The sequence below is a fragment of the Leuresthes tenuis genome, unplaced genomic scaffold, assembly GCF_036924035.1.
Source record: "Leuresthes tenuis unplaced genomic scaffold, fLeuTen1.0.hap1 SCAF_6, whole genome shotgun sequence".
NCBI classification, from domain to species: domain Eukaryota; kingdom Metazoa; phylum Chordata; class Actinopteri; order Atheriniformes; family Atherinopsidae; genus Leuresthes; species Leuresthes tenuis.
This window is the reverse complement of record NW_027325360.1, coordinates 16,287,189-16,313,131: the sequence shown is the minus strand read 5'-3', so window position 1 is coordinate 16,313,131 and position 25,943 is coordinate 16,287,189. Positions and strand designations below refer to the sequence as shown.

General features: G+C 40.0%; 1 protein-coding gene across 3 annotated transcripts in view; it reads left to right on the top strand.

Annotated features, from left to right (window-relative positions):
- The first annotated feature begins 2,625 nt into the window (after positions 1-2,625).
- Positions 2,626-25,943, top strand: part of LOC140309819 (netrin receptor UNC5C-like) — a 184,125-nt gene continuing 160,807 nt past the window's right edge. For all 3 annotated transcript variants that reach the window (XM_072387836.1, XM_072387835.1, XM_072387837.1), the window contains exon 1: positions 2,626-2,997. In XM_072387836.1, coding sequence (XP_072243937.1) covers positions 2,880-2,997 — 118 coding nt within the window. In that variant the 5' untranslated portion in view covers positions 2,626-2,879. The remainder of the gene's footprint in view (positions 2,998-25,943) is intronic.

Here is a 25,943-nt window from a genome sequence, read left to right as displayed (position 1 = left end):
TATAGGCATAAACTTCAATATGAAAGCCTTGTAGCTCTTTCTATCTCAAAATAACTCCAAACACCTCTGTAAGGGAACAGCAGGCCCCAACATCGGTGGTTTAAATAAGACTGTGTCCACCTCTGTCCCCCAAAGGAGGTTCCAATCATTGGTCCCGATCTCTATGTCCTGCTTCTGATTTGGTGGATCTCTAGAGCTGATGAATGTAGAGTTGTAAAAACTATTCCCAACCGACTCATTTAGTGTTATATTGGTATAGTGAAGATAACAAAATGTATATTTTACTTGACATTTGTTCAGGCTTTTCAAATTTTATCTAAATGTCTGGTTCATTAAATAAAATCAAATGTGTTACCATCAACCCAAAATCAAACGCTATTAAATTCTCTTTTACCTCCAGCTGGTGTGTCCACAGCAATAAGCAGTGTGAGAGCATGCAGCCAAATACTGCACCACTGGCACTGTTGGTATCAGTTCTACTCATTTTGTGTTTTGCATTTATCACACAATCCCTAAAATCCATCCATCCATTTTCTATACCCTCTTTATCCAATTCAGGATCGCAGGGGGGCTTTAGCCTATCCCAACTCCCATTGGGCAAGAAGCAGGGTACACCCTAAATAGGTCACCAATCCATTGTACGGCCAGCACAGAGACAAACAACCATGCACACTCACTCCTTGAGCCACCACTTAACCTAATATGTATGTTTATGCATGGTTGAAGGAAGCTGGAGAATCTGGAGAGAACCCACACATGGATGAGGAGAACATGCAAAATCCCACACAAATGGGCCCCAGCCAAGACTCAAACAAGGAACTTTCTCACACCAGCTTGCCCCAAAATATAAAAGTTGAGAATATACAAGATTTTTTTTTTCTTAGTTCTAGTTCTTTCTTAGTCTAGTCCCTCTGCAAATACATGTATTCCTCTGAGAGAGACAGAACTGCCTTTTCATTCATATATCCGAACGTGAACTTGTCGATTGATAATGTGCATGCAGAGTGGTTTCAATGAAAATGTGGTTAGATGCTCAAAGTTGTAAATGAGGTTTCATCTGCACTTGAGATATTCAACAATGTATGACACACATTTATTTTTTTCTTATTTCAACAGCTATTACAGTTTGCCAAAACTGCCACAAGGCCCACCACATGAGTATTACATTTAGGTCGATAGGAGTCAACCTAAAGTACATATATGTTATGTTGCCATCAAGGATTGTGAAAATCCCATTGCCTTCGACTGTGGCTGGTGTAAGTGCTGATCCATATCCAAGTGTGCCATATGTTTCTCTGTAACTTATTGCTTTCCCATTCCCAATAAAGTGGCAGAATAAAAAGGCTTTTACAGGTCCCTGTGGGTAGCAGCTACTTCCAGTGGTAGTCACTGAGCTGCAGGGCTGCTGTGGTGACGAATGGCACCAAGCACATATTTTACTATTGCCATTTACAATGCATGATCCAGACTGTGCTGCTCAAATGACTGTGCAGCAACAGACACAAGAGTTATAACAGCTGTAAGTGCGCGTGCGTGTGGTCGTGTTCCCCGCACACAGTCAAATAAATTGTTCGAATGCGATTGGTCAGTCATTTAAGTGTTGATCTTTTATTCTACAGGCTGACATTTCATGGCGATACTCGCTGTACGTAGTGGTGGTAGATAAAGGGGGGGGGGGGGTAGGTTTATCACATGTTGTTTTACTTAGTTGTCATGTTAACACTGAGATGTAGTCAGCATGAATGCGTGGACACAAACCTGGAAGTGTTGGTATGCAAATTTCAATGAGTTGTTTGTGGGAGATGAGTTTCTTTTTTTAATGCTAAAAACATTAATGAGTTCTAACTAATCTACTTAATGAAAGCATTTTGTATAGCTGTAAAATCTTCTAAAGTTTTATTGTCAGACGCATTATTGTCTGCTGATGTGTTCGTGTCAGTGGGATGTTAATATGCTTTCCATTTGGCCCACTTCAAGGTAATTTACACTGTGGTGAGCTGGTAAGTTAAACCTTGGTGAAAGACTTTATTTCATGATAATGCGCCGTGTAACTCTCTGATTGTGTATATGGTTCTTTCCAAAAACTCCATTTAGATTTTACTCGTGTAGCTACAGCACAAACAAAACAACATCGCCGGGTTCTCAGAGCCCGTCTCCCTTTGCAGGTCCAACGGACGTGGCCGTCAGGGGGCAGAGATAAGTCGGTGCTTCCTGAAAACACAGGCCGTATAGCAACTCCTAATAGCTTATCTAAAAAAATAAAAATAAAGTAAGCAAAAAGTTTATCTCGGTCTAACTCTTAGTGATAACATAAAGTTCTGTTTAAATCCTTCAATGTCATGTTAGGAGTCAGTCATCTTCAACGATCAGAGTTTAAAAAAAGCAAACAAAAAAAAACATCCCTCTTGGACTTGGATCCGAGTTAAGACTCAGCTGTTGTTACTTTACTAATTCATTGTCATGTTCGTGTGTGCTGGAAAAGAAAAGCAACGGAAAGAAGAAAGGTAGAAACTGTGATCCGCGCATGGTAGCCAGAGGGCGGTGGCATTTCTCTCTCGTTCTCTCTCTCTCTCTCTCTCTCTCTCTCTGCGTAAACGGAGACGGTGGCGAAGGGGAGAGCGCACGAAGAGAAGAGCGGAGAGCAGTGGCAAAGCAGCAGTGCCACTGACACAAGTGACGGGACCCCGCGGTATTTCAACCACCTCTATCCCAGTTTTCAGCAGCGCTTTTCGAGACGGACACATATCGGGACTAGAGGCTTTGCTCCTACACCGTTGGCTTTGGACTCCATCAGCAGATCCTGTGTTGGAGGGGGGTTCTTGTGTCCCCCATCACGGACGGAGGAGTTTTGCGTGTTTGTGTATAACGCCTTGTCTGTAATGGGTGAAAGTGGACTGAGAAGTGGAGTAGCGTCCGGGGGCTCCAGCTTGGTTAGAATGTGCGCCGCGCCGGGGATCCTTGTTCTCTTGGTGTTTCTACACCCAGGAGTCGCTCAAGGTAAGGCGGGAGAGCGCGTCCTCTTCCAAAGCCCTTAATTACACCTTCCACGTTTCAGAGTGAGGATGGGCACCGTCCTTCGCTGCCGAAGTGCATTAGTGCGGAGGTGACGGCACACCAATTAGTAGACAGAGGCAGAAGTAGCTCCTGCGCTGGAGGTACCACTTTTTCGGTTAATTCCACTTAAATGGAGTTGATGTCAACGAGTAGGTGGTTTAAGGTCGGCGTCTTTGGGAGTAAACTAGATTATATTCACATTCCTGCTTGAAGTTTACTGTTCAAGCAAGATTTTTAAAAAATATATATATTTTTTTTTGGTAGCGAATTACGAATGATTAATTTTAAGAAGACTGAAAAACGGGCAAGATGTGCTCTCCACTCGCCCTCACAACTAGAAATGTACACATTTAACCGCCTCAACAGTGAGATTTCTCGTCTTCGGAATATAACAATTGCAATTATTATATCTCTCCTTATTTCGCCTGATGGAGAAGAAAACTGTTTGAGATCCACTCCGAGGTGGCTGCGGTTATGAGGCGAAAACTCTGAAGAGCAGCACTCAGAATTCACGCTCTGATGTCTCATTGCGGAGCACTTTGCAAAACACGAGCGACGCTCCACTGCTCCTATTGGAGAACAGTTCACACGCAAAGACACACACACACGCACACATCTGCCAGAAGCTGTCTGACAATTACAGACGAAACGACAACAAAAGTCCTGACCATGATTAGCTATGATATAAATGGATCTCGCTGTATGATGGGGAAATGCGTGGCTGTGAAAATGTCCTGGTATATTGCAGCTGTGTCCACTATGCGCCCCAAGTGAACCATAACTGGGATATTGAAGTGATATTTCTGAGGAGAGCCAAGGACTCTACCACCACGGCTGGTGTTTGCAGCAGGTCACAGGCTGAACGAATCAAGCAGCACAACTTTTTGCCTTTTAAGCATTTCATTATTCTTTGCTTTGAGCTCAGCTTAATAGGCCTCCTCAGTGAAAGAATGAAAGAAAAGTCAGACTCACTTCAGGCTTTCATACTCTCACTGACCTTCTCGGGGAGAACTCGTGCCTTGTTCATTTTCATCCAAAAAGAATTAATGGACAAACCGTTTGTTGTGCTCACAAGCTGCTTAATTCGTCACATTTTCTCAGTTTAGCTTGTGAAAGTTTGACCTTATCATAGCCTGTCACGATTGATATTTATCACCTGGTTTGATATAACAGTAATATTCCACTTGGAAGCTTGTTAAAGAAAAGCACACAGTAATTTGCCTAGTCTACACTAGGATGTAGTCTATAAATTGGTATTGATATTACAAATTGGCCAAGGGCTTTTGTGCTGAATATAGGAAGTAATTGGACATAATGTTGCTGCTACCTTTGTCTTGTTGCCCTGGGGAACAACGTTTCAGCAACAGCCTCCGATATTCATTAGAAATGTTCTTTATTGGTTTACTTGTAAATCAATACATTGCAATTTAGGGACATATTTTGAGTAAGGCTTCACCCGCCTCTGATGTATGGCATCCTGGCACCAATATTCAGGCTCTATTTGACTTCTGTAGAGAAATCTGATAATTGGGACTCACACTGTTGATTTGTTTCAGGCAACTGACACTTTTCACACTCCTTAGAAATGCAGCTTTTTTTTTCCTCTCGTTCTGCAAACCATTTTTAAAGATTTTCTTCTCCAGCCTTAATTTGTTTTGCTTGTTATTTTTGTTTCTGATATGTCTCGTTTCAAACAACCTGGTTCATGCGTATGAAGTTGTTTCTTGAGTCACTCGTTAGCTCAACTGAATGGGACACAAACACAACCTACCTTAACTGAGGGGGAGAGGGCCTCTTTGTGCTAGCTGATCCTCCCTCTGCATCAAAGTGCAGAAATAAGTTATCGAGTTATTGTGCTATCATATTTGTTCAATTGTTGTTGCCTCTAGCTTTAACTCTGCTGTTTGGCAAGTTAAATAGATGAGTTTCTTTTTGTGGTCACAACAAATTATGTTCAGAGTAATAGTATTTGTGAAAGCTATACTGGCAGTGCGGTGAATTGAAGTCTAATAATGAACCGCAGAGAGTTTCAAATCCCTTTTGAGTGCGCGTGTTCCTGTAACAATGGGTTAAATCCATTACTCTTCATCAGTTCTCTCTTAAACTTTAAGTGATTTAATTAGGCGTGTTTTGGGTATTTTCTTTCCAGCTTCATAGAAGTATTGTTGCACTGTGGCGATGTCTCACACTCGCAGACATACTTGTGTATACCACTGACATGTGCTCATACAATGAGAAGAGGAGTGTTAGTCTAGATCCACTCATGCCAGCTTAAGTGCATGTGTCCATCTTCAAACTAAGCACCGCCCTCAAGCAGTTAAGGCTATTAAAAAGCCATTAGCCGAACCCCTTTACATTTGCTCTTTTGTGAATGGGTGTCAAGATCGCTACATTCAGATGGAAAAATCCCCTTGTTTATTTTGACGACTAAGCTGCAGCATAGCCGGACATCTCAGCTTCTATGGGGCACCAGTTTTAAAAGATGGTGTGTTTCTGCTTTGCTTTTGCCATTCGTGTTCCAAAGTTTGGTAACTGGGATCTGGTTATTGACGCCCATTTCTGTGTGGCGTATTGTGCTTCTGTTTTTTTTCTCCTATAGAACTCTTTTTCGCTCATTTCGAATAAAATGTACAGAAATTTGATCTTAAGTTAAACTGCGTGCAACAAATATGTGGATATTGAAGCTTTTGTGTCTGTTCGGATGGATGTTGTTCTGTATGCACATGTGTGTCAGCGTGGTGATGCACTGTGGTGCCGAGAGGGCTTTTTTGAGGTGTTTGTGTTAGTTTATGAACTTGGCAGTTTGGGCATTGTCTCGGAGACCTCCTGTGGAGTGTGTACTTGTGTGTGTGCATGTGTGTGAACTTGGCACTATCCAGTGCTCCAACAGAGCTCACATGGTGTTTTGTTGCATATGTGTGTATGCATGTGCACACGCTCAGCATTATGATACTGCCAGAGCTCCCATGCTGTCTGCCATTATGCTCTTATCCTGTCTCATGGTGTAGTGCAGCCATCCAGGGTTCAGTGCTTGTAGGGGGACAGCTGGGAATTATTGGAACTATATAGGCCGCTTTGATTGGCTGTGCTTCTCCAGCCAGTGTAGTGCAATTGGTCTAGCAGATTTTATGTGTTAAATATGATGATGTTTCTGTATCAGAGGGAAAGGCTGAGGTAGACGGATTGAAAGAGGGAAAAGGATGAATGAATGAGGAATGGAGATCTCTCTGGGTGGTTTGTACGAGCTTTGATCACTCCACGAGGACTTGACAGGCTGACTGACACACTCACGCATGCACGCACAGCAAGATATTTCTGCAGTGAAACAATGCTGCATTCTGTCCGCAGTCTCTGTGCTGTGTGTGTGACCGCTCTGCGTGCATGGTGTGTGCACACGGATGGGTGTTCAAGGGAGTGTGTGAAAGAAAGTCTTTGACTGTGTCTGGGGTTGTTTTGTGTAGAGGACCCTCCTGCTGCTAGCAGCAGCCCTGCGATGGCAGATTTCCCTCGACCTTTCAGCCCTTTTTTTGAAAAAGAAAATCTCCTTGCTTATTCATCCGTGCATTTCATAAACTCTCACTTTAAGTGTGACCGGTGATGAGATGTTTCGCCTGCTACCTTTTCACTTTTATATCTATTCTTTCAGTCTTGTTCGCTGTTAACTGCTGAATGGATTATACTGACCTTTTTGGATAAAATGTTTTCACCTCCATGCGTGTGGCCTTGCTCATCCATTCACTGAGTTCAGTTTATGTTGCACAAGTAAAACGCTGGACCTCTTCACCTTCAGCTGTGCATGTTTTTACGTATGGCTGACTTCAAAATGTTGTAATTACTGCTTGGCCTATTTCAAGAGTCAAAATTCTGAGCTCTGAGGTTGTTTGTGCAGTGGCAGAACTTTGCGGCTTGTTTTCCTTTTGAGGCAGAAGAAATGCCTCCTTTGAACAAGCGTGGTTTTCAACAGACTGTGTCGCCAAACTGCGTCACCCCACTTGTGCCTTTTACTATCTCTCATTCTTCTCAAGGGGGAAACCCAGGATAAAACGTGTGCCTTTGTACGACTGTGTCTGTGAGTGCCCTTGTTTTTCTCGAAGACTAGATGGCGGGAAGTAGGAAAAGAAACTGCTAAATGCTCTGCAACTGATTCCCAGCTTCTCATGCTGTTAGCCCTAAATCCTTCTAGAGTTTCATGTAAAGATCTGGAATTATGAATTTTTCATGGCCTGCGAAACCTAAGGCCTCATTTGGAGCTCTCGTTTCAAGGCTTTTTGTTTTAGTTTAGCTGTGTGTGTTCCTGTGTGTATCTCAGTGTGTGGGGCTGTGGCAGTGAGAAAACACCATTTGTTCCCAATCAATGACCTACTATATAGTTCCCAGTGGTCCCTTACAGTCCAGCAGTGCAAAAATTATGAGCCTATTTAAGTAGTCTTTACTATCTTTAGCTTAATCTGCTACACTGTAGGATAGAAAATATTTAGAAAAATAATAAACAGTCATAAGAAAATACAAAAAAATTCAAATTGGCTTTTAATGCAAAAGTGTAATAAGAATCAATACATTTCACAAAACTCTCTGGATGTCAGTTTTGCAACTGTTCACCTTTGATCCCTAAAGGAAACAGTTGGACTTAGTGAATTGCCGCCGCTGAGTGCTACAGATATTTGTGCTGTTGTCCATCGGGCTTGGTTCCCTTTCGAGTCATCCATCTGCATTTTCCTCTCTGACTCTATTATCATATTCTCTGTCGTGCCTTTGTCTTTTCCATCTGCTTTCCACATCCATTCTGTTTTTTTGCCACGCTATCTTTTTCTTAGATTTACACTGTTTAATAAGAGTGTGGCCGAAACAGTGGACATGTTGTTGTGCTACAGAACTCTGGGCCCACAAGCACTTGGAAATTTAAAAAAAAAAATTGTTTTTGCGCTCGTGTTTGGTCGCAGGAACTCATCAGTCAGCCACAGGGAGAGGATTTGGCTACAAACACACATACACACAGGTCCAATGCAGATAGATGGAACTGAAAGCAAAGGAAAGAAGGAGGTAGACAGGTAGAGAAATGGAACTCCCTGCCATGCCAGCTGCTCTCCTTTGAAATCTCCCCCTGTATCTTTGTTTTAAGGTCTTGCCTCTGTCCACAGCCGGCTGCTTAGGCTTTTCATGGTCTATATATTCTTTTTATTTGATGCTGTAAAACCTACAGTAAATACCTCAGGTTGGTTTATTTGACTCAAAAACAACAAGCAGCAAGCTGCACTCATTGGAGATGTACGATTAGAAGAGGCACTTTTTTTTTTGTTGCCTTGAATGGAAACAACTTCTGCCACTTCATCTTAATCTCCTGCCGCTTCCCGTGACTGTCTTTGACACTTTTCTTGGATTTATGCCAAAGCACCCGTCTGCTGAGTCTCCTTTTTTTTTTTTTTTTTTTTTTTTTGGTCACGGCATTCACACTTAAGACAGGCTGCAAATTTGAGACATTAGTATACTCTTTACAGTATAATCACAATAACGCGTCTGCTGGTTTAAAATTTATGAGCCGCTGTATTTCACAGTTGTCACGTCTGAAACACAAACCGATACAAAGACAGCACACTTCTAGATATGTACGCACTCTTTTTGAGAGAAGAATTCCTTGAGGGCAGACACACGACCAGCAGATGGGCGTTGGGTGTTTTGGCAGAGCGGCTTGTTTGTGTGTTGGTTCAAGAGAGTCTTATTTGTGTCACCATGAATATGTAATTAAGCTGCCTTTGAGAGGAGAAGACATGCCGCGACAGGAGGTCCAGGCTGGGGTCTGGGTCCTTTTTGTTTCCACCGAAAGCTTCTGATTTTATGTACATTGTACTGTTTTGAGAGAGAGTGTGGAAGAATAAGGGGTAGTGGGGGTGGTGCGTGGGGGGTGCAAGTTTAGAAGAAGAAGCAAAAAGTGCAATGAGGGTACAGTCACAGAGTAAGCTGGGAGAGAAGAGGAAGAAAAAGAGGAGGGAAAAGAGAAGTTGTGAAGGTGTCTTATTTCTTTTGTTTGCTTGTTTTTGAGAGAGAGGGGAGAGAGGATTTAACATTCACGTTCCTTTTTGATATGAAACAAAGCCTCGCTGTAAAAGCCCATTCAACTCCTGGTTGATAATAGAGAGAGGAGGAGGTAGCAAGCGGGCTGAGCACTATTGGGAAGCTGCCTGACGGATTAGTTTTTCTCTTCTTCGTATCTTTCACTGCTACATACCTTTGTTACTCTCTTTATGCTTATCCTCTCTCGTTCTCCCTTTCTCATCTCTCTGTTTTTGAGCTGGTTTTCCTCTCCTTTTCACTTTTTCGTATTCCATCAATCCAACCCCTCTTGCCATCCACCCCAACAGTAACACTTTTCTTTTCTCCACTCTCTCTTTTAGTGCCAAAACTGTCGGGTAACACACCGGTCCATCTGAGCGAATATGCAAAAACCTGAAACCATAATTACTATAATCACCACGGTAACTTTTTACCTCCTCAGCTTACATCTGCATTTTGCACGTGTGCACGCTCTCACACACGCATACACACAAGAGTTATGACCGTTGTGAAAGAGTACATTGTAATTCTGTAGGATGCCGTGAAAAGGGGGATTTAGCATGCGTTGTAAAAGAGTTTTAGTTGCCTGTTTTCCTGCTGTAGACATGATGTAATTTACTGTACTGTAGGCTTAGTAAAAACAAGGGCGTAACACACACGGAGACAAGAATGCGCAAAAACAACAGAAACTAATTTATCTAGGGTTTATTGTGTATAATGGGTACAGAGATGCACACACTGAGACGCACTGTGTGAAATCTGTATGGTACTGCAACTTATTTAGCCTCCAATATTATAATAAACCTGGTCTATTTTACTCTGCGGCTGACAAGATTATGTGTAAGCAGTTTGCTTTGATTCATTTTAACACAGCTTTTTAAGTGGCTAATGAATAAGGGCAGTACTTTGCTGAAAAGGCATGTTTTATGCATTCAGAGTATATTTGTGTGTGAGTGTGTGGATGAAATATGACATTGTTATTTTGCAGGAATATCTATGGATACTGCCTTTTTTCTCCTTCACAAAGGAACAGAGGTAGGAAGGTGCCAAAGTTGGAAATTGAAGACAAAGGTGGGAGTGTAGTGGCTCTCCATTGTAAAATTCTGGCTTTGTGAAATCCTTTGTTCCTCAAGAAAAATCTGAACAAGGAATAGGGGAAGAGGCAGTGGATCAGAAAATACAGGTAAGGCAACGATGACAACGTGGAGGGAATTAGACAAGGTGATTGGTTATAGGGGCTTTGAATGTGGAAAAGACAGCAGGCATAGTAAGCAACCACAGTTCTCAGATCATGTGACGTGATCTGTTACAGTCTCCCTCTGATAGAAATCAAGAGTCTAACTTTGTTAACATGTCCATAGGGTGTTTTTAATGCATTACGTGACTCATTATGAGCAAAATCAGCCATCAAGATTAGAGCTGGGGATAGATGCTTTGCAACTGCAGAGCACCACCTAAAGTCTCAACAACCAATTTCACAGCTTAAAGGACGGAGAGCCGAAAACCACGAACAGCAAAGAAGCACAGGTGAAAGACTCAGACAACAGCTGAACTGGACCATTATCGTTATCTGAACACTTAGTTTTACACCAAGCCTTGTCCAATTTGATTTCTATCTATTCCACAGCAGAGCAAAGCTAATAGAACAACAGCAGCCCCATCAGATCCAACAGCTGCCCACAGCTCAGATTGTTCCACAAATTTCTGAGATTGCCCTTAATTAGCAACAAAACGCGATAACATGTAGAGGTGTATTTATGAGGCACCAATGGAGAGAATTGTGAGTCTATGTTCAGCCCTTCAGAGAAGCAGTGTCAGCCAGCCTGTATTTTTTTTACTTGGAGGATTGTAGGAAACAGCACTTGCTGAGTGGGACAGCGCCAATTTGTATTGACTGTAAATTAGAAGCTAGTTCAGGCTGTGGGGATGTTTGTGGTGAACCTACCAGATGCATTTTGCTGTTGTTTAGAATACAGCTGACCTCACATGTTCCATATATGGTTGTGATAGCACAAAGTCAGATTCTGTAGGTCTTTGTGTCTTAACGAAATGTGTTGAACTCCAACAGAAGTGGACTGAGATTATTAAAATGTAATCAGAAATATTGTTCCATCAGGAAAACTAAAGAGAGGGCAGGGTCCTGCACTTTTTTTGGGACATACGGAACAGAAAAAATGGTGCTAACCATAAGCTTGAAATTGTCTCCAGTGCAAACCAACGGACGTCATCGCACACATTACTTTTTTCATCGTTGTAAAGAAGAATCTCTATAAAGAAGTGCTTTTGGCCTACATAAGTGATGAGTGAGCATAATCCACTCTGTGTAACACAGGAAAAGATAAAGGTATAAGCTCCTGTTTATTAGCGAATTGGGGCAAAACACAAACTTCTAACAATTGTAAAAATCAAGCTATTAGATTAAGCTATTTCTTAATCAAACACTAAGGAAGAAGAGGGAGATGGGTTTAAAAAAAAGATACTGAACTTTGAATTAATTTTGTTCAAAATGGATCCAGTTAAAAAGTCAAAGTTAGTTGTTCGGTAGGGGATGTTTTTGCTTGATAAAACTGTAAGTTTGTTGGCCTTTGTCTCAACAAGTTTCTGTAAGAAAAGGTAAAAAATGAATTCATCACGGAGCACAGAGACAGATTGGACATTGCTTTCTCAAAGGTTATACGGGGCTCACCACAATTCTTTGCCTCATGCTTTTCAAATATTTCCACATCCGTTTGATGCTGAGAGCTTATTATCCCTATACATATATTTCTTTAGAATTCTGGAAATATGTATAAGCTGGAGAAGTCGCTCAGGGTTTGGTGTAAATGAAAGGAAGTGAAAGGTTGTTAAATTATTGTCATGACGATTGTTAAATATAGTTTTTCAGTTGAATTCGTCCAGAGAGGCTAAAAATTAAACGGGATGACACTGAGGTCAATTGATTCAGCTTTTACAATTCTTTTGAGTGATTGAGAGATTTTAAACTCTCCCATTCCTACAGTGTCTCTCCAACCTCTGAGTGAAAGTCAGTTTTTATTGTGAGTGCTTATACTGTGACTCAGGGGTGCAGCTATAAAAGTAGAGACCTACTGACTTGTTTTGTGCTCTTGTTTATAGCATGTTTCAGTTATGTTTTGTTTTCATTGATTCCCACCCACACAGACTATTTGTGTTTGTGTTCTCACAGAGCTATACAAGTACGCATATTTGTTAACTTGGTAGCTCGGTTTCTTTGAGCCCTTTGGCTCGCTGCACTTTATAGTCTTAGAAAATTTATTGGTGATTGTTAAGATAAACAAACAAACCAAATAACCATTGGGTTGACCCTAAAAACATGAGCTTTTCTAAATTTTTAGACACTTTCTTATGCTACATTTTTACATACCCAAGGATAAGTACTTCCATAAGGGTTTAGATCAAAACAGGTAAATATACGCTGAGTTTGGTGGTCTGTGTTACACCAGCTGTACTTGTTTTTTTTTGTTTTTCATTTACTATGACTATCCACTTCTTGAAAATATTCCATATGACTATTTTTAGCTAAATGATAAATGCACTGGCTTTAGCCCTCATGACATATGCATATGTCTATTAGAGTGTATGAGAAAAAGTTTATAGTGCATTTAGGTAAATAAACACTTGCTGAACACTTACTGCTTTGCTGCACGTGAGCAGTTTGTGAAAATTTAGTCAGAGATCCAAAAGGCTGCGGCCAGGGGTCACGTTAACCAAATATTCTCCAATATTCCATCAAGTGTTCAATTCCTGCCACGCCTTGTGAACTCAGCCTGACAGAAAACAGCAGCCTGGGGATATGTTTCCATCTCACAACTTACAATCGTGGATTGTGACTTTTACAAATTTTGTAAATTTGTAAAAGTGGACAAATGTACATATTACGTGATTTCTGGTGAGACTTTATGGGATTTGTCAAAGCGCATCACAATGCAGGAGTCGACCCTGAGTGACTAAAAATATTTGGATCCATATTCAACTTTTAAAGATGTCAGAAAGTTTAGAATGTAGCTGATAGCACAACCACCGCTGGTTACTTAGCTAAGCTTTGTGTAGAAATAGACCGTTAAAGACATTTAAAAAAAAAAAAACATTTTTTAAAAGTAATTATTAATCTATTTAATTTCATTATGAGCACATGTTGTGATAATATAAACAATATGTGGGGGAAAAAAATTACAGTAAAATAGTACTGGCAGTGATGTGATGTGTAGACTTTTTGCTGTTGTTTTTAAGTCTTTTGAGGTCTTTGAGGTTTTGAAGTCTTTTTTTTTTTTTTAATTCTGAGATTACAGTTAAAGCACAGATTATCTCCCATTTAATTTAAATAATAGAAATAAGTCCCAAAAATAAAGAAAATACATTACCGTTGAAGAGACCTCCCCTTATGAAGTATATCAAAAGACCACAATAGCACAAATGTGGATCATATCAACGTCAGGGAGTCAGTTCATTTCAGAGTTTTATTATTTATTATTATTTCTCCTCTTAGCTATATGTATCTGCGTTTCATTTTCTCATTTTTATTTATTCTTTTGCCATTATCATTAACTCCCAGAGGCACAGCTGGTCTTGTGGTGAAATAACGGTTTTCTGAACAGAAACTGGCTCAGTGACCAATGACATGTGGCTCAGTCGGTGCGCCAGTAACAGGAAAACACACCCACGTACACAACCATGCACAGAAGTCACAGAGGGACAAGTGTGTCTGCCCTGGTCGGTGCCTGCATACAGGCGGCTTTTAGGAAGGGCAGCCAAAAACGCACACACTGGCATTGAATGTTAGTTTTACAGTTAATGTATAAGTGTGGATGGGCACTGTGTCTCCATACTCAGTAGCTGTTGTGTTCTTGGCAGGTTTTTTTTGTATATCCTGTCACTATCTTGGACCATGTCTGATATTTTGGCAGTTGGAGATTTCAGAAAAGCGGGAAAAGCCACCCTTTGTTGTGCTTATCTTCACAGAATGTTCTCTCTCTCAGCCTCATCTTTGCAGCAAATTTTTTCATTGTTTCATATAAATTACAGGTTATTAGGGTTAGCCCAAGATAGGATGTAAATGTAACATTAATGAACTAATTTTTGTGATCGTAAACTAGACCATCATTTCATTTATGTTATAATGTGGTGCATCAGCTTTGATATGCTTTGAGCTCATGTTGGTTATTATTTATTTATTACATGAAATCAAAAACCAAGATTCCATTATTTTCCACATTAGACCAAAAATACTTGGGCAGATCTGAAAAAAAAGATGTATAAAATTGAAAATATATCAAATGAATGACATCGCTTGGTTGAACTTTTTTAAATTTGTGCCACAGCCACATAGGAAACATTATGCAGTTGCTTTCAATGTCTGAGTGGCATTGTGGCAGCTCAGCTGCACCTATTTATAATAAATTGCACCATCATACATCTATTTTAAATAAATAGTTTTCAACCGCACCAGCTGCACACAATCACAACTGTGTTGCCCACTTGGTGAAGTATATCTCATGGTATGCAGTGTGTGGCAAATGGCCATCTGTAAGTTATATCAAGTCATATATGTTGCCTATGTGCCAATGACATCATGTGTATGGGGTTACTTTTGTGTAAGCAGATAATTGAGCTCGCAACTGATGTCATAGTGTCACTGAAGGGTTATTTCACCACATCAAAAGAACATGAAATAAGTGCCTGTGCTTTCTCAATGCTCGGTCCAGCTCTGCTCTTCTTTTACGATGTCTTGCTGTCTCTTCCGTTGCCCCTCTCATCTCCCACCGCTTTGGTCCAAGTCTCTTTCCCGTTCGCTCCTTTTCTTCCTTGTCTTTCCTTCCTGGGGGAAGAAGAGATTCAAACTTTGAACAAAAGAAAGGAGGAAAACTTTGCAGAAACATTTGAAGTGTTTTTCCCTCCTCTCTGTTCTGAGAAATGTCATCCACACCCAAGGAACACTTTCAAAAGAATCAGAAAGTAGCTAACTAAAGCCAGACAATGCCCACAGCTCCCTCCAGCTCTTCCAAATCCTTGTATTGTTGCTGTGGTTATTTGTGTTGCTTCTTCCTCCAGGGCTCTCCAGGGTTTAGGTTTATCTCTACTCAGTGCTGAGGTCTTGTTAGAAAATGAGAGAAGGATTGCCGTTTTGGCCTAAGGTTGACTTGCAACACGTAAAAGTTTATTTTTCATCAGAAAATGAACTGAAACGTGCAGCTAATGACAAACTCAGTTCAGAGTTGACATTTTGTTTATTTTTTATGACATTGTACCTTTTTTTTTTACTGTTTTTTTTCCTGCATTATTATTTCTGTGGTAAGCTTCAAGAGGAGCATAGCAATCGTACAGAGGCAGCATCTGCTCAACAGGCCACAATTTACTCACCTTGACTTTGAAAACACATCTTGCTTTGGAAAGAAGAAACTTGGGGTTGAGACAGTTATTCATGTAGTCTTTGCTAAGTATTGGGTTTAGATATATAGCACTATTAAGTTTAAGAGTTTGAGAGTTAATGTTGTGTCACTCATAATTTTACCCTCATCTGAAAAACACCTATGTTGTAGGTTTCAGGGGAAATGAGTTGTCGTCACTTTCCTAGAATAGTTTCCTCCTTGCTGAGCTGGTGGAGTTTAGTTTAAGTCCTTTAAGCTTTTAGTTCCACCAATTTTGGTGAGAGGGCTGAGAGGGGAGGAGTGTCAGATTAATTATTTACAGAGCACAAAGCTGAGATAACAAAATGCTTCAGAGTTTAAGACAAGCCGGTGCCATTAGAGTTATGCAGACTGCATGGTGACCTAAGCTTTATTTTAAGAAAATCCTGATAGCATTAATTATATCTCACAGGGTTTGTGACAGGAAATTACAAAAGCCATTTTGTCAAGTGTTATGTTTTCTTTTATTTCTCCAGACTTTTGAGATTTGATTCTTATTTTGGACACAAAAAAAAAAAGCTTACAGTGGAGTTCATGTTGGGGAAAAAAACTAATGACATTGCAACCTTTTTGCTTTATATGAATAATATTAGATAGCTATAATAGCAATAAGATGTGATGATATATATTATAAATTTGAGGATGCAGAAGTGCAATACAGTTGGTCTGAATCCACCAAACGTTGCAGTAGCAGCCCCTCTGAGCTTCTGATTGGGCGACTATCATTACTGTTCTCCTAAACCAGAGTGAGGAAGGAAGCCATCCCAGTGTTGCTCCATAAAGTTTCCAATGTTCCTAAATGATTTCGAAAAAAAAGAAAAAAAAAAGACTCCTTCAATCCAATGACCCCAAAATCTAGGTAAATATTATCCCGTATATCAGTGACAGAAACCTTTTTCCTTCTGAGTCGGGCAAAGGGAGAGAATTTCCTTTTTGTTTTTGACATTGCAGGTCCAGTGAGGTGACATATTATGCATGTCAACAATGTGATTTAGATACTGAGACAATATATAGTGCAATCCTACTTGATATCATTTTATTGTTTTTCTTATTGATTATATTGGATGTTCAGTATACAGTTACAGGATAGCTCTTTTTTTTCCCCATTAACAATGCAAATTCCACAGATATTAAGCATAGTAGTGAACAACTAAATCAAGACAAAAAAAGACTAAAGTTCCAGAGATGTCTGTGTATAAAATGCTGTTTCAGGTTAGGGTGCCCCCAAAGTTAGTACTCTTAACAAGACTTGGATTGTGTTCAGGTTTTGTATGCTGTGTGTTTCAATCAGCTTAGTTGTAGAAAATCAATCAAGGCAGATGTACCATTTCTCCTGCATCTGATACATAAAATTGGTTTATATACACACACACACACACACAAATACAAATGTGTACTCGCACAACTGTCTCTAAGGTCTTTTTAAGTGGACATTTAATCACCAAGGACCTTTTCCTGCTGGCTGCTCCACTGAGTTGGTCACACACATTGTTACAAACACACACTCTGTCGTGTGGCACAGTATTGATTCTGAGTGCTGTTCTTGTGCTGTTGGTTAAACAAGACAGTAATAATGGAGCAACATTGTTTAGTCTGCTTATTGAACTGTGACTGGCCGACATTGATTGCTGTCTTCTGCTTTGGGAATGCATTAGTGTCTGTTTGTGTGTAAATATGTGACTGAGACTTTTGGACTTGTGTAATTGCTGGTGTTAGGGTATGTTTGCAGCCGGTGTGGACGAAAAGGGGGAGGTACAATTTCTTACTTTTTTTCATTTTTTATTAATGTCTCTGCTTCTTCAGTTGTCTGGAGGATGGGTAAGGTAAGGCTTCAGTAAATGTGAAGGCACAAAAAATTCTATGGTGAAAGGTAAATGATCATTGAGGTGTGACGCCACGGACCAGAGGCATGCCCTAAGGCACAGACAAAGAGTGAAAAGAATTATGGAATATGGTGGCTAAAAGATGGTGATGGAAGAGAAAAGCAGGGGATGAAAAGCAAATAAAATTTGAAAAAAAAGAAAAGAAGGGAATGGGGGGGCTACATTTACTTTAAACATTTTTTTAATTTATTTTTTACTCCTTATACAAATCAATAGAAATAGTGTCTGACTTAAGAAACAGAGCTGTGTTATATCCTGGTAAGGTTACGAACAGCACTGATGTTAACATTTTAAAACTTAATAAGAACAGAACTCTGTCTTAAAATTTGAAGTTGCACAAATAGAGATAGAATTCAATAAATGTTGCCTTTCTTTTCCAACAAATGTTACTATTTTAGAAATAAAAGTTTTATGATTTCAGGTTGTTGGGTACAAAATATAAATATTTCATGCTGCATCACTGTGTTATAGCTTGGTGCAGAACAAGATGTGCTTCCTCAACTCCAACACCACAATGAAAGAGAACTTTTCAAGAAACCACAGATATATTTCGCTTCAATGTTATTCTCTTTTGAATTTCATACGTCTGAAAAGTGCTCCAGTAGTGCGCTGAAGCACGTGCCTTCCTGTCGGGCCTGAGTGCTGAAGAAGCTGATTAAGTCTTCACAAATTTACCTGAAAGAAGTATATTCTTAGGTCTTGTTATTAACTTTTGAAGTGCTATCCTCAAGGCTTCAAAAAAATTCATTGAGCTGTATGCATTTCCATTTATCACAAGTTGCTTTGATATTACACAAGGTTATGCTGTCGAAAAAAATTTCCACGCCTAAAGCCTTACAAGTATGCATGAATAATTCATGCTAGTTCAATATTGAAATTGGTCATTTGTTTCCATGCCAAGACTCTGTGAAAGAAGAATTACAGAATGCTTTGACACTCCATAATGAATCATGGAGGTGTTTTGATTTGACACTGAGAGCTCCTAGTATTAGATATGTATTTTTTAAAATTATTTTTCTTAACAAACAGAAACTCTAAAGTACCCCCGACGATCTTTGCCTCGGCAGTCGAATTGGTCTCTCCGAGACTCAGAGGGGGAGATGCTCCGTCTGCATTTTCTGGTTTATCATTAAAGCTCCTCCTTTATTCACATGCGTGCTCACACACATGCACATACACACTTAGGAAAGTTGCATCCGCTAATGTATGCTTCATGCTCAAACACACTTTATATGCAGACTCGGGCAAACGTTCAGAAGTTATTTGGTTGCCTTTTAAATGTAAATAAGTGGTTAAAGCTTTTTCCAAACCGTAAGATGAAACAATTGCTAATGAATAATCTAAAAACAAGTCTTGATGAGCGCACACACACACACACACACACTGCAAGTTTCGTTACAAATTCAGTTTATAACCCATGCAATCAAAAGCAACTCGGTATAGCATAAGCCGACTTTGTTGCACGGAGCCGCTGTTGGTTCATTTTTGAGATGTCTGGGAAGCTGCTACATTCTCATTCTTTTTCACTGGCTCATTCTCAGTCTTGTTCTCCCTTTCCTTCTTTATTTCCACAACTTCAGCATTTTTTTTCCCCTCCAGCCGTAAAGGCCAGAGGCAGTGTCCCCGGGGAGTGTGGGATGTGTTTGTGCATGTGTGTGTGTGTGTGAGAGAGATAGAGTTCAAGAGATTGTGAATATGCAGAAGTGTCTGAGAGAGACAGATAGTGAGACGTAGAGATTGTATGAGAAGAGGATTGTGTGACCCCTTGTGTGTGTGTGCGTGTATTTGTGTGTGCGCTCCCGTTTCTCAGGCTCTCTAATTGGGACATGGGTTCTGTCTGTGCTTTGCACCAACCATTTTGATGTAAGTCCCACATGAGCATCGCTGTAAATCTTGATAATGGTATTAAGCTTGTTGAGCCATTCTGGGACTTAGCCCTGCAGTGCGCGCATCCATGCAAAGACACACACACACGCACACACACACAGACTAGCAGAGAGTGATGCGGATAATGCTTAGTAGAAAAGACCCACATGTGCGTAAATGCTGTACCCTAAACTTTGGCCATTACTGTGGCTCAGAAACACCTTTGTGGCACTTAAAACGGCTTACTACTTGTTGTAAATGTTTCTCAGAGAGCAAGGTGTAAAATATGTTGCCCATTAAGCTCAGTTCAAAGACGAGACAAAATCAGTTTGCTGAAATTGTAACGCATCAGCACATTGAAGACTTGCATTTGGGGTGGTAGAAAGTATTTTACCAACAGATGATTAAAATCTACAGCAAGATGATGCGACACTCACATATTACATGACAGTATATTGTACCACATTACTGGTGAGACCTTTCTTGTGGAAAGATGTACAACAAAAAGTCTTGTACTGTCAGCATATACAGTGGGCGATGCAGGGAAATTACGGCACGGCCTGATTTGTTTGAGTGGACGTAACTGCGCGGTGCAGCACTGACGGTTTTTCCCTACCACAGCTGGTTTCAGACACATTGAGGCTAAAAAGAGACATAACTTTATTTGAGGACTGGCTCTTTTAGGGAGACAATTGGTCCATAATGACTACGTTGTAGAAACTGCTGTCAGTGCACCAGAAAAGAATGAAAATGATGTCTGGAAATGTACGAATCCAGGTTAAAAAACAAACAAACAAAAAAAAAACGGATGTCGTTTTGAAAAATTATTATCCATTTGATTCTATCACTCTTGTTTTTGCTGATGATGTCAGGTGTTTTGGCATGCTTTCTCGCTGATGGCAGGATGTCACAATCAACTTTTTGTCAGTGTGTATTTCAGCATCGTTATCTGGTGTGTCTAATTAACATTGCTAAGCATTGTAGCAGAGTAAGTCCAACGATCAACTTTTCCAACCAATATAAAATTGTGTTGCTTAAACCTAATCATGTAGCGTTAACAGTATAATGCAATGATGGGTGAAGAAGGAAGGGACACTGAAAGCAAACAAATGTGTGAAATACATTTCTTTTCCAAACTGGTTTACATTTCAGGTCTGAAGATTCAAAGTGACTTTCCACCACTTTACCTCCAAGCTCCTTTTAGGATCTTCATGTTTCATAAGTGTGTTCTACTGAATTATAAATGCTGTCAGTGTCTGACGTTGCCACTAACATGCATCAGATCCCCACCACTATAGGACACCTTGTATGTATCTCAGAGATTCAAAGAGGTCCCGACAAAACAATGGAATTTATTGGTCTGGAATGAGAGTTGGCTCATTAAATCCTTCAGTGAAGCTATCAATACACCATATGACTGTATTAGTGAGGTATGAGTAAACAATAAAGCTGACTCAGCTCTTCAAAGTCGATACATTTGTCATCACAATGACTTTAAAAGGGAAATTACACCAAAAGCTGCCATATGTGTGCATTTGTTTTGCTGATTGGAAAAATGTTTATCCATGATAAGTGATTCTGGGAATGTAGTCTCTAATTTCAGCAAGAAGTTTGATACTGTGAGATGCATGTCTTAAGTTCATATAAACTACTGAAGCCAGCAAACATCATGTTGCAGTGTATTATAGGTCTGTAGACTCAAACTATATCAGCAGGTCCATCCTCTTGTCTGTCTGCAAATACAAATGTTATACCAGCCAAATGATGTAAAAGCTAATGAGAGTAATGGGGTTTGGTTTACTCAGTGATAGACTCGGCATAAAGGGAATATGCGGGGGTTAGGCGTACTGTAATATATGGGAATAGATGCTTGCAGCTGTTCTTGCTGGCTCAGACTCGGGTTATGTCTCCATCTCTCAAAGCAGATGGAAAATATTATGATGCTGATGATGAGGGAGAGGGAAAATAGTGACTCAAACTACAAGAGAGTGACTAAGAGGAATACTGACAGAGAGAGAAACGGTTAGGTTTACATTAGACTTTTTTTTCAGATTCTTTTCAAGTAGTCAGCATTTTATATAACTGTCAAACAAAATCACTTTTGAAATGACCTATTACTTATTGACATAAACACTGGGTGTACATAAGAGAGGCGCTGTGGTGTCATATTATGTACATCTTACCCTGCGCAGCAGTAATATCTCATTAGTGTCAGCAAGACTTAATAAAATGAGTTTAATTTCACTGCACAAATACATAATGTGTAATCTCAAACGCAATTTAGAGGGGTTGTGAGGGCACTAAAAACTGCATACGCAGACATGCATTTGTACATGCACACATACACACACAGACGGTACTGTTGCTATTCTCCGTAATCTCTCCGTCTCACAAATTGTCTGAGAGTTTAGAGTATGTTAGGGGAAACAAGGGGAATTTAATCGTCATGACACAGGCAGGGGGATCTAATAAAGCAGACACCAGTGGGGCTTGTTTAATGATTTTCTCCTTTTGCCTTTTTCAATTAGGGTACCTAGCTGTGATCACTGCAGAGTCTGTTGGTCATTTTGTGTTTCTCTCTCAATCTGTCTGAGCCAATTTTTCATTCTTTATACTTGTGTCCGCTGCTCTCAGAATCTCTCTGTTGGGATGCTTGTACTAAGTTCGGTCTTCAAGCTCCATTTCAATTAAACAAACATGCTTGAGAATGTATGCAGCTGTGGTCATACTGTGTACCGGTTGTATTGAATTATTTGCCAACTCTGAGTACTGGGTACTGACTGCTATCTGTGACTGATTCATATTAAGCTCAAGTGGTTTTCCAGGAATAATTCGATATCTGTCATCACTTTCAGTCCATTCCTTCAGTTACATCAGGCTGCCGACTCAGTTTGTTTTTTGTTGAATGCTACCCTGCATATACAAATGTAATGTTTCACGATAAAGTTAAATGATTCCAAAAAGTACACTGAACTATGGTATTCAAACTGATATTTGGAGATAAAGAGTAAGATTGGAGCATCCTTTTTATGTGAGTAGTAACTGAGTAGAGGTCAGCAACACCAGCTAACATAGACTGTTTTTGTCTTTTTGGTGCTGGACATGCCGATAACTCTTGCAGTGATCTATACGGAGCATTTATCATTCCGAGTGCCAAATGAATTTCCGTCTAGTTGTGTCATGGATTCAACAGCAAGTTTACACAGTGAGAGGCGGCAGTTTTTTTTCAGAGTCACTAACAGAGTAGCAACAAGGACTCAACGGGAGAACTTGCCCCTCTGTAATAATCATATTTCAATTTGAGGAGTAGGACAGTATGCTGGAGAGAGCTGCAGCCAAGCCTGCAAGCCTTTACAAGAATGGTTGGAAACAGAGAGTTTGCTCTTAAAATATTGCATACATTTTTATTTTTTTATTTATTTTTTTTTTAGCAAAAACCTCTAGATTAATGCACCAGAGGAAATATTTAGTTTGAAAATACTATTTTACTTCCAAGAATTATGAAGGAAATGAAAGCTTGGCTGAGCTGATAAACTAAGCTTTTATGACCTTCTGATAGTCAGTAGGTCACATTATTTCTGACCCATTAGCTAACTGGTACTCCTGCTTTGATCTACCCTAGCAACATGCCTCCCCCTTGAATCTCCCCCGATCCCTTCACAATCTCTCACTGTCACTTTCTTTCTTCCTCGCTCTCCATATGTACCTCATGTCCTGAGGATGTGTCATACCTCCATGTCTGGACTGTCAGGGAGGTTTATGTCTTCATTCTGTTACTGTGGGTGACAAGGCATTCCGTTACCCCTGGTGGCAGGGCACTCCGTTACCCCCGGTGACATGGCATTCCATTGCCCACAGTGACAGGACTGGGAATCGTCAGGCTTTAAGCTGGAGCGCAGAGCTGCAGTGTGTATGTGCAGAGAAGAGACATGGGCATGCCAGGAGTAACTTTCTGTGTGTGATAATGCTTGTATGCTAATGCACACAAGTGTGAGGTTTTTGTGCCTGCATAAATTTGAACTGCCATGGGTCCTTACAAGTTATTGTATATAGAGAAAGGTTTAAAAAGTTTTGTGGCAAGAGTAAAGGGTAATATCAGCAGGAAATAAATCAATGTAAGTCACCCAGTAGGTGTGAGCTTGTGTGTATGTTGATGTGTGTTCTTGGAGAAACGGGGAGTAAAGGGCGATGGGGAAGAATAGCTTAAGGAAACGGAGTAAAAGGGCAGTGAAGGGTGAAGAAGGATGCACTCCACTGAGGAGACTGGCACAGCATGACTGTGTTCTTGACCTAAATTTAAACTCATTTCCATAATTTACTCACTTACACTCACAATTTATTGTCTGAAGAAATTCATGCAGTTGAAGAAATGACTTGAGCAATATCAAATTATTATTAGCTTATGATGCACAGTTGAACCCAGCTGGATGGGGAGACACAAGGAGAGACAGGATGACACATTCAGACTTGCAATTCTTTAATATAATTGCCTCTAAAGAAGACAGACAGAGCACGCTTTAGAGGTTTCTGATGGCTGTGTGCCTTTCTTTTGCCGATGGTTGGAGGGTAGTTAAAAATCTGAAATTGAAATTGCTTCGGCCCATAGATACTGTTGGATTAGTCAAAGTAAAACTTACAAATACGTTTGCACAAAAAGAAAAAGTCCACAGTTCTGGGAAGTTCAAAAGAGTCTAATTAAGGTGGTCTTTTGTGTCCTACACAAGGGCTTAAGAGGATAAAGAGTCCAGGGCACATGTTAAACAGGGGAAAGAAAATAACTATGGCTATTCCATAATGAAACTGATCATTTATAGAGGTAAAAAAATGTATTGTGAAGTGAGATTTCTGGCCCTGAAAACTATATCACTATATATGACTACTGTGTTGGATCAACTTAAAGAATTGTTTTGTATATAAAGGTATAGAACCTTGTTATTTGACATACATCACAGGTCTGTCATATCGTCTGTCTCCATCTGCTTGAATCTTCCCAAATTCACTGAAACTGTGGCCTGTTTTTTTTTTAAGTCACTGAATGCATCAGCCATGGTAGGCGTCTTGGCCTTTTCCAAAACATACAGGGAGGAGCTGTACTGTAGGCATCAGAATGATTCCAGGATGTGTGCTGATGATATTTGCTGTTCCATACTCTTTGCTTGCCTGTACCTCACTTTCATCAGTTTATGTATTGTATATATCCAAATCCTTGCAGAATTGACATCTGCTTATCATCAGTCAATATTACAGATAATGATATTGACTGATAATAATTGACATATAATGCTCAATATTATTCCCAACCAATGAAAAATTTTGATGATAAAGTTTGACCCTCCACACACCAGATCTGGATTTACCATGCATATGCAGAGACTGCCAAAATAAAACTTAACAGAACAGAAACTTCTTCTTATTGTTGCCTTTTCTCAGAGAATGGAAATTAGCATGTGGATAATCATTTTGTAAGTTTTAAAGTTTAAAAAAAAAAAAAAAAGGGAGCGATACAAGTGTCAAATAAAAGGCAGATCAAGTCATCCGGTGAGAAAGAAAGCCCTGAGCTCATCAGTGAGACAAAAAAAAAAATGCAATAAGAAACTGCTCATTTCATCCTACATTTTCACTTGAATAGGAAGGCATCATAAAACTAGAAACCATTAGCAGCCATTAGGCTGGTGTCAGTCAGCAGCAGAAATAACAACCCAGCAGTTAGGAGGCAAATGGTCCACAGAGCGGAGGCTGCTTGGAAAGAAGAAATTTAACTTTCAGCTGGATGGGCTGCGACACTCCAAAATATATCATCTTTCTACTATCGGACACAGAATCCCACACACACAATGCACACTCCACACATTTCTCTTTTTCTCATCTCACATATTCACTAATACTTTTTAAAAGTTTGTATCCCAACTGTCTACAATCAGCGAACCCATTATTTTAGTCATATGATGAATTACACTCATATTGGGATCCCAAAGAACATAAGAGACTCGCTGTACATAAGTTACTTTCATGTAGAAGTTTGACCTTAGATACGAGACTAATTTAGTTTTGAGTAGTGTGTTTCCTGGGTATTTGTTATGCATTTGGTAGTGGTGGAAAAAGTATCCGTCGCTTATACGAGACTCAGTCGCACATGCTTTAAACACCCACACACACTTATTCTTACTGTCAGTCCTCTAACTGGTTAGAATTACTGGGTTTGGAAATAAATTGCCTATGTGAGCCTATGTTCCATGTATTTAGTTTTAAGTACAGTCTCTACTTGTTACTTATTCTACACATAGAACAAAAGGTCCTATTCATTTGTGCGTCTGCAGTGGATTCTTATGGAAAAATTACACCCCATCTGAGAGGGGAATACGCTTTGCAGTCTTAATCAGTCTCTCCCTTAACAGTCATAGTTTCTCTCATAGTTTCAGGTTCTTGAAAATCAAAATAGATTAATAAAGCAGTCAATCTGTCAAGGCAATCTTTCCTTCATCTTTGTCTGTCCCTTTTTCAGCGTCCTGCTCCCTCTACCGTTTCCCCTCTGTGCTTCTCTCAAAGTAAAGGAAACAGTTTAGGCAACAGTTAGTCAATCGGACTACCCTGTCTCGCAGAGGGAATGCAAAATAACGAGCACTGCCGGTGGATAACAGCCATGATTTAGATCCTCAGTCGAAAGGTTACA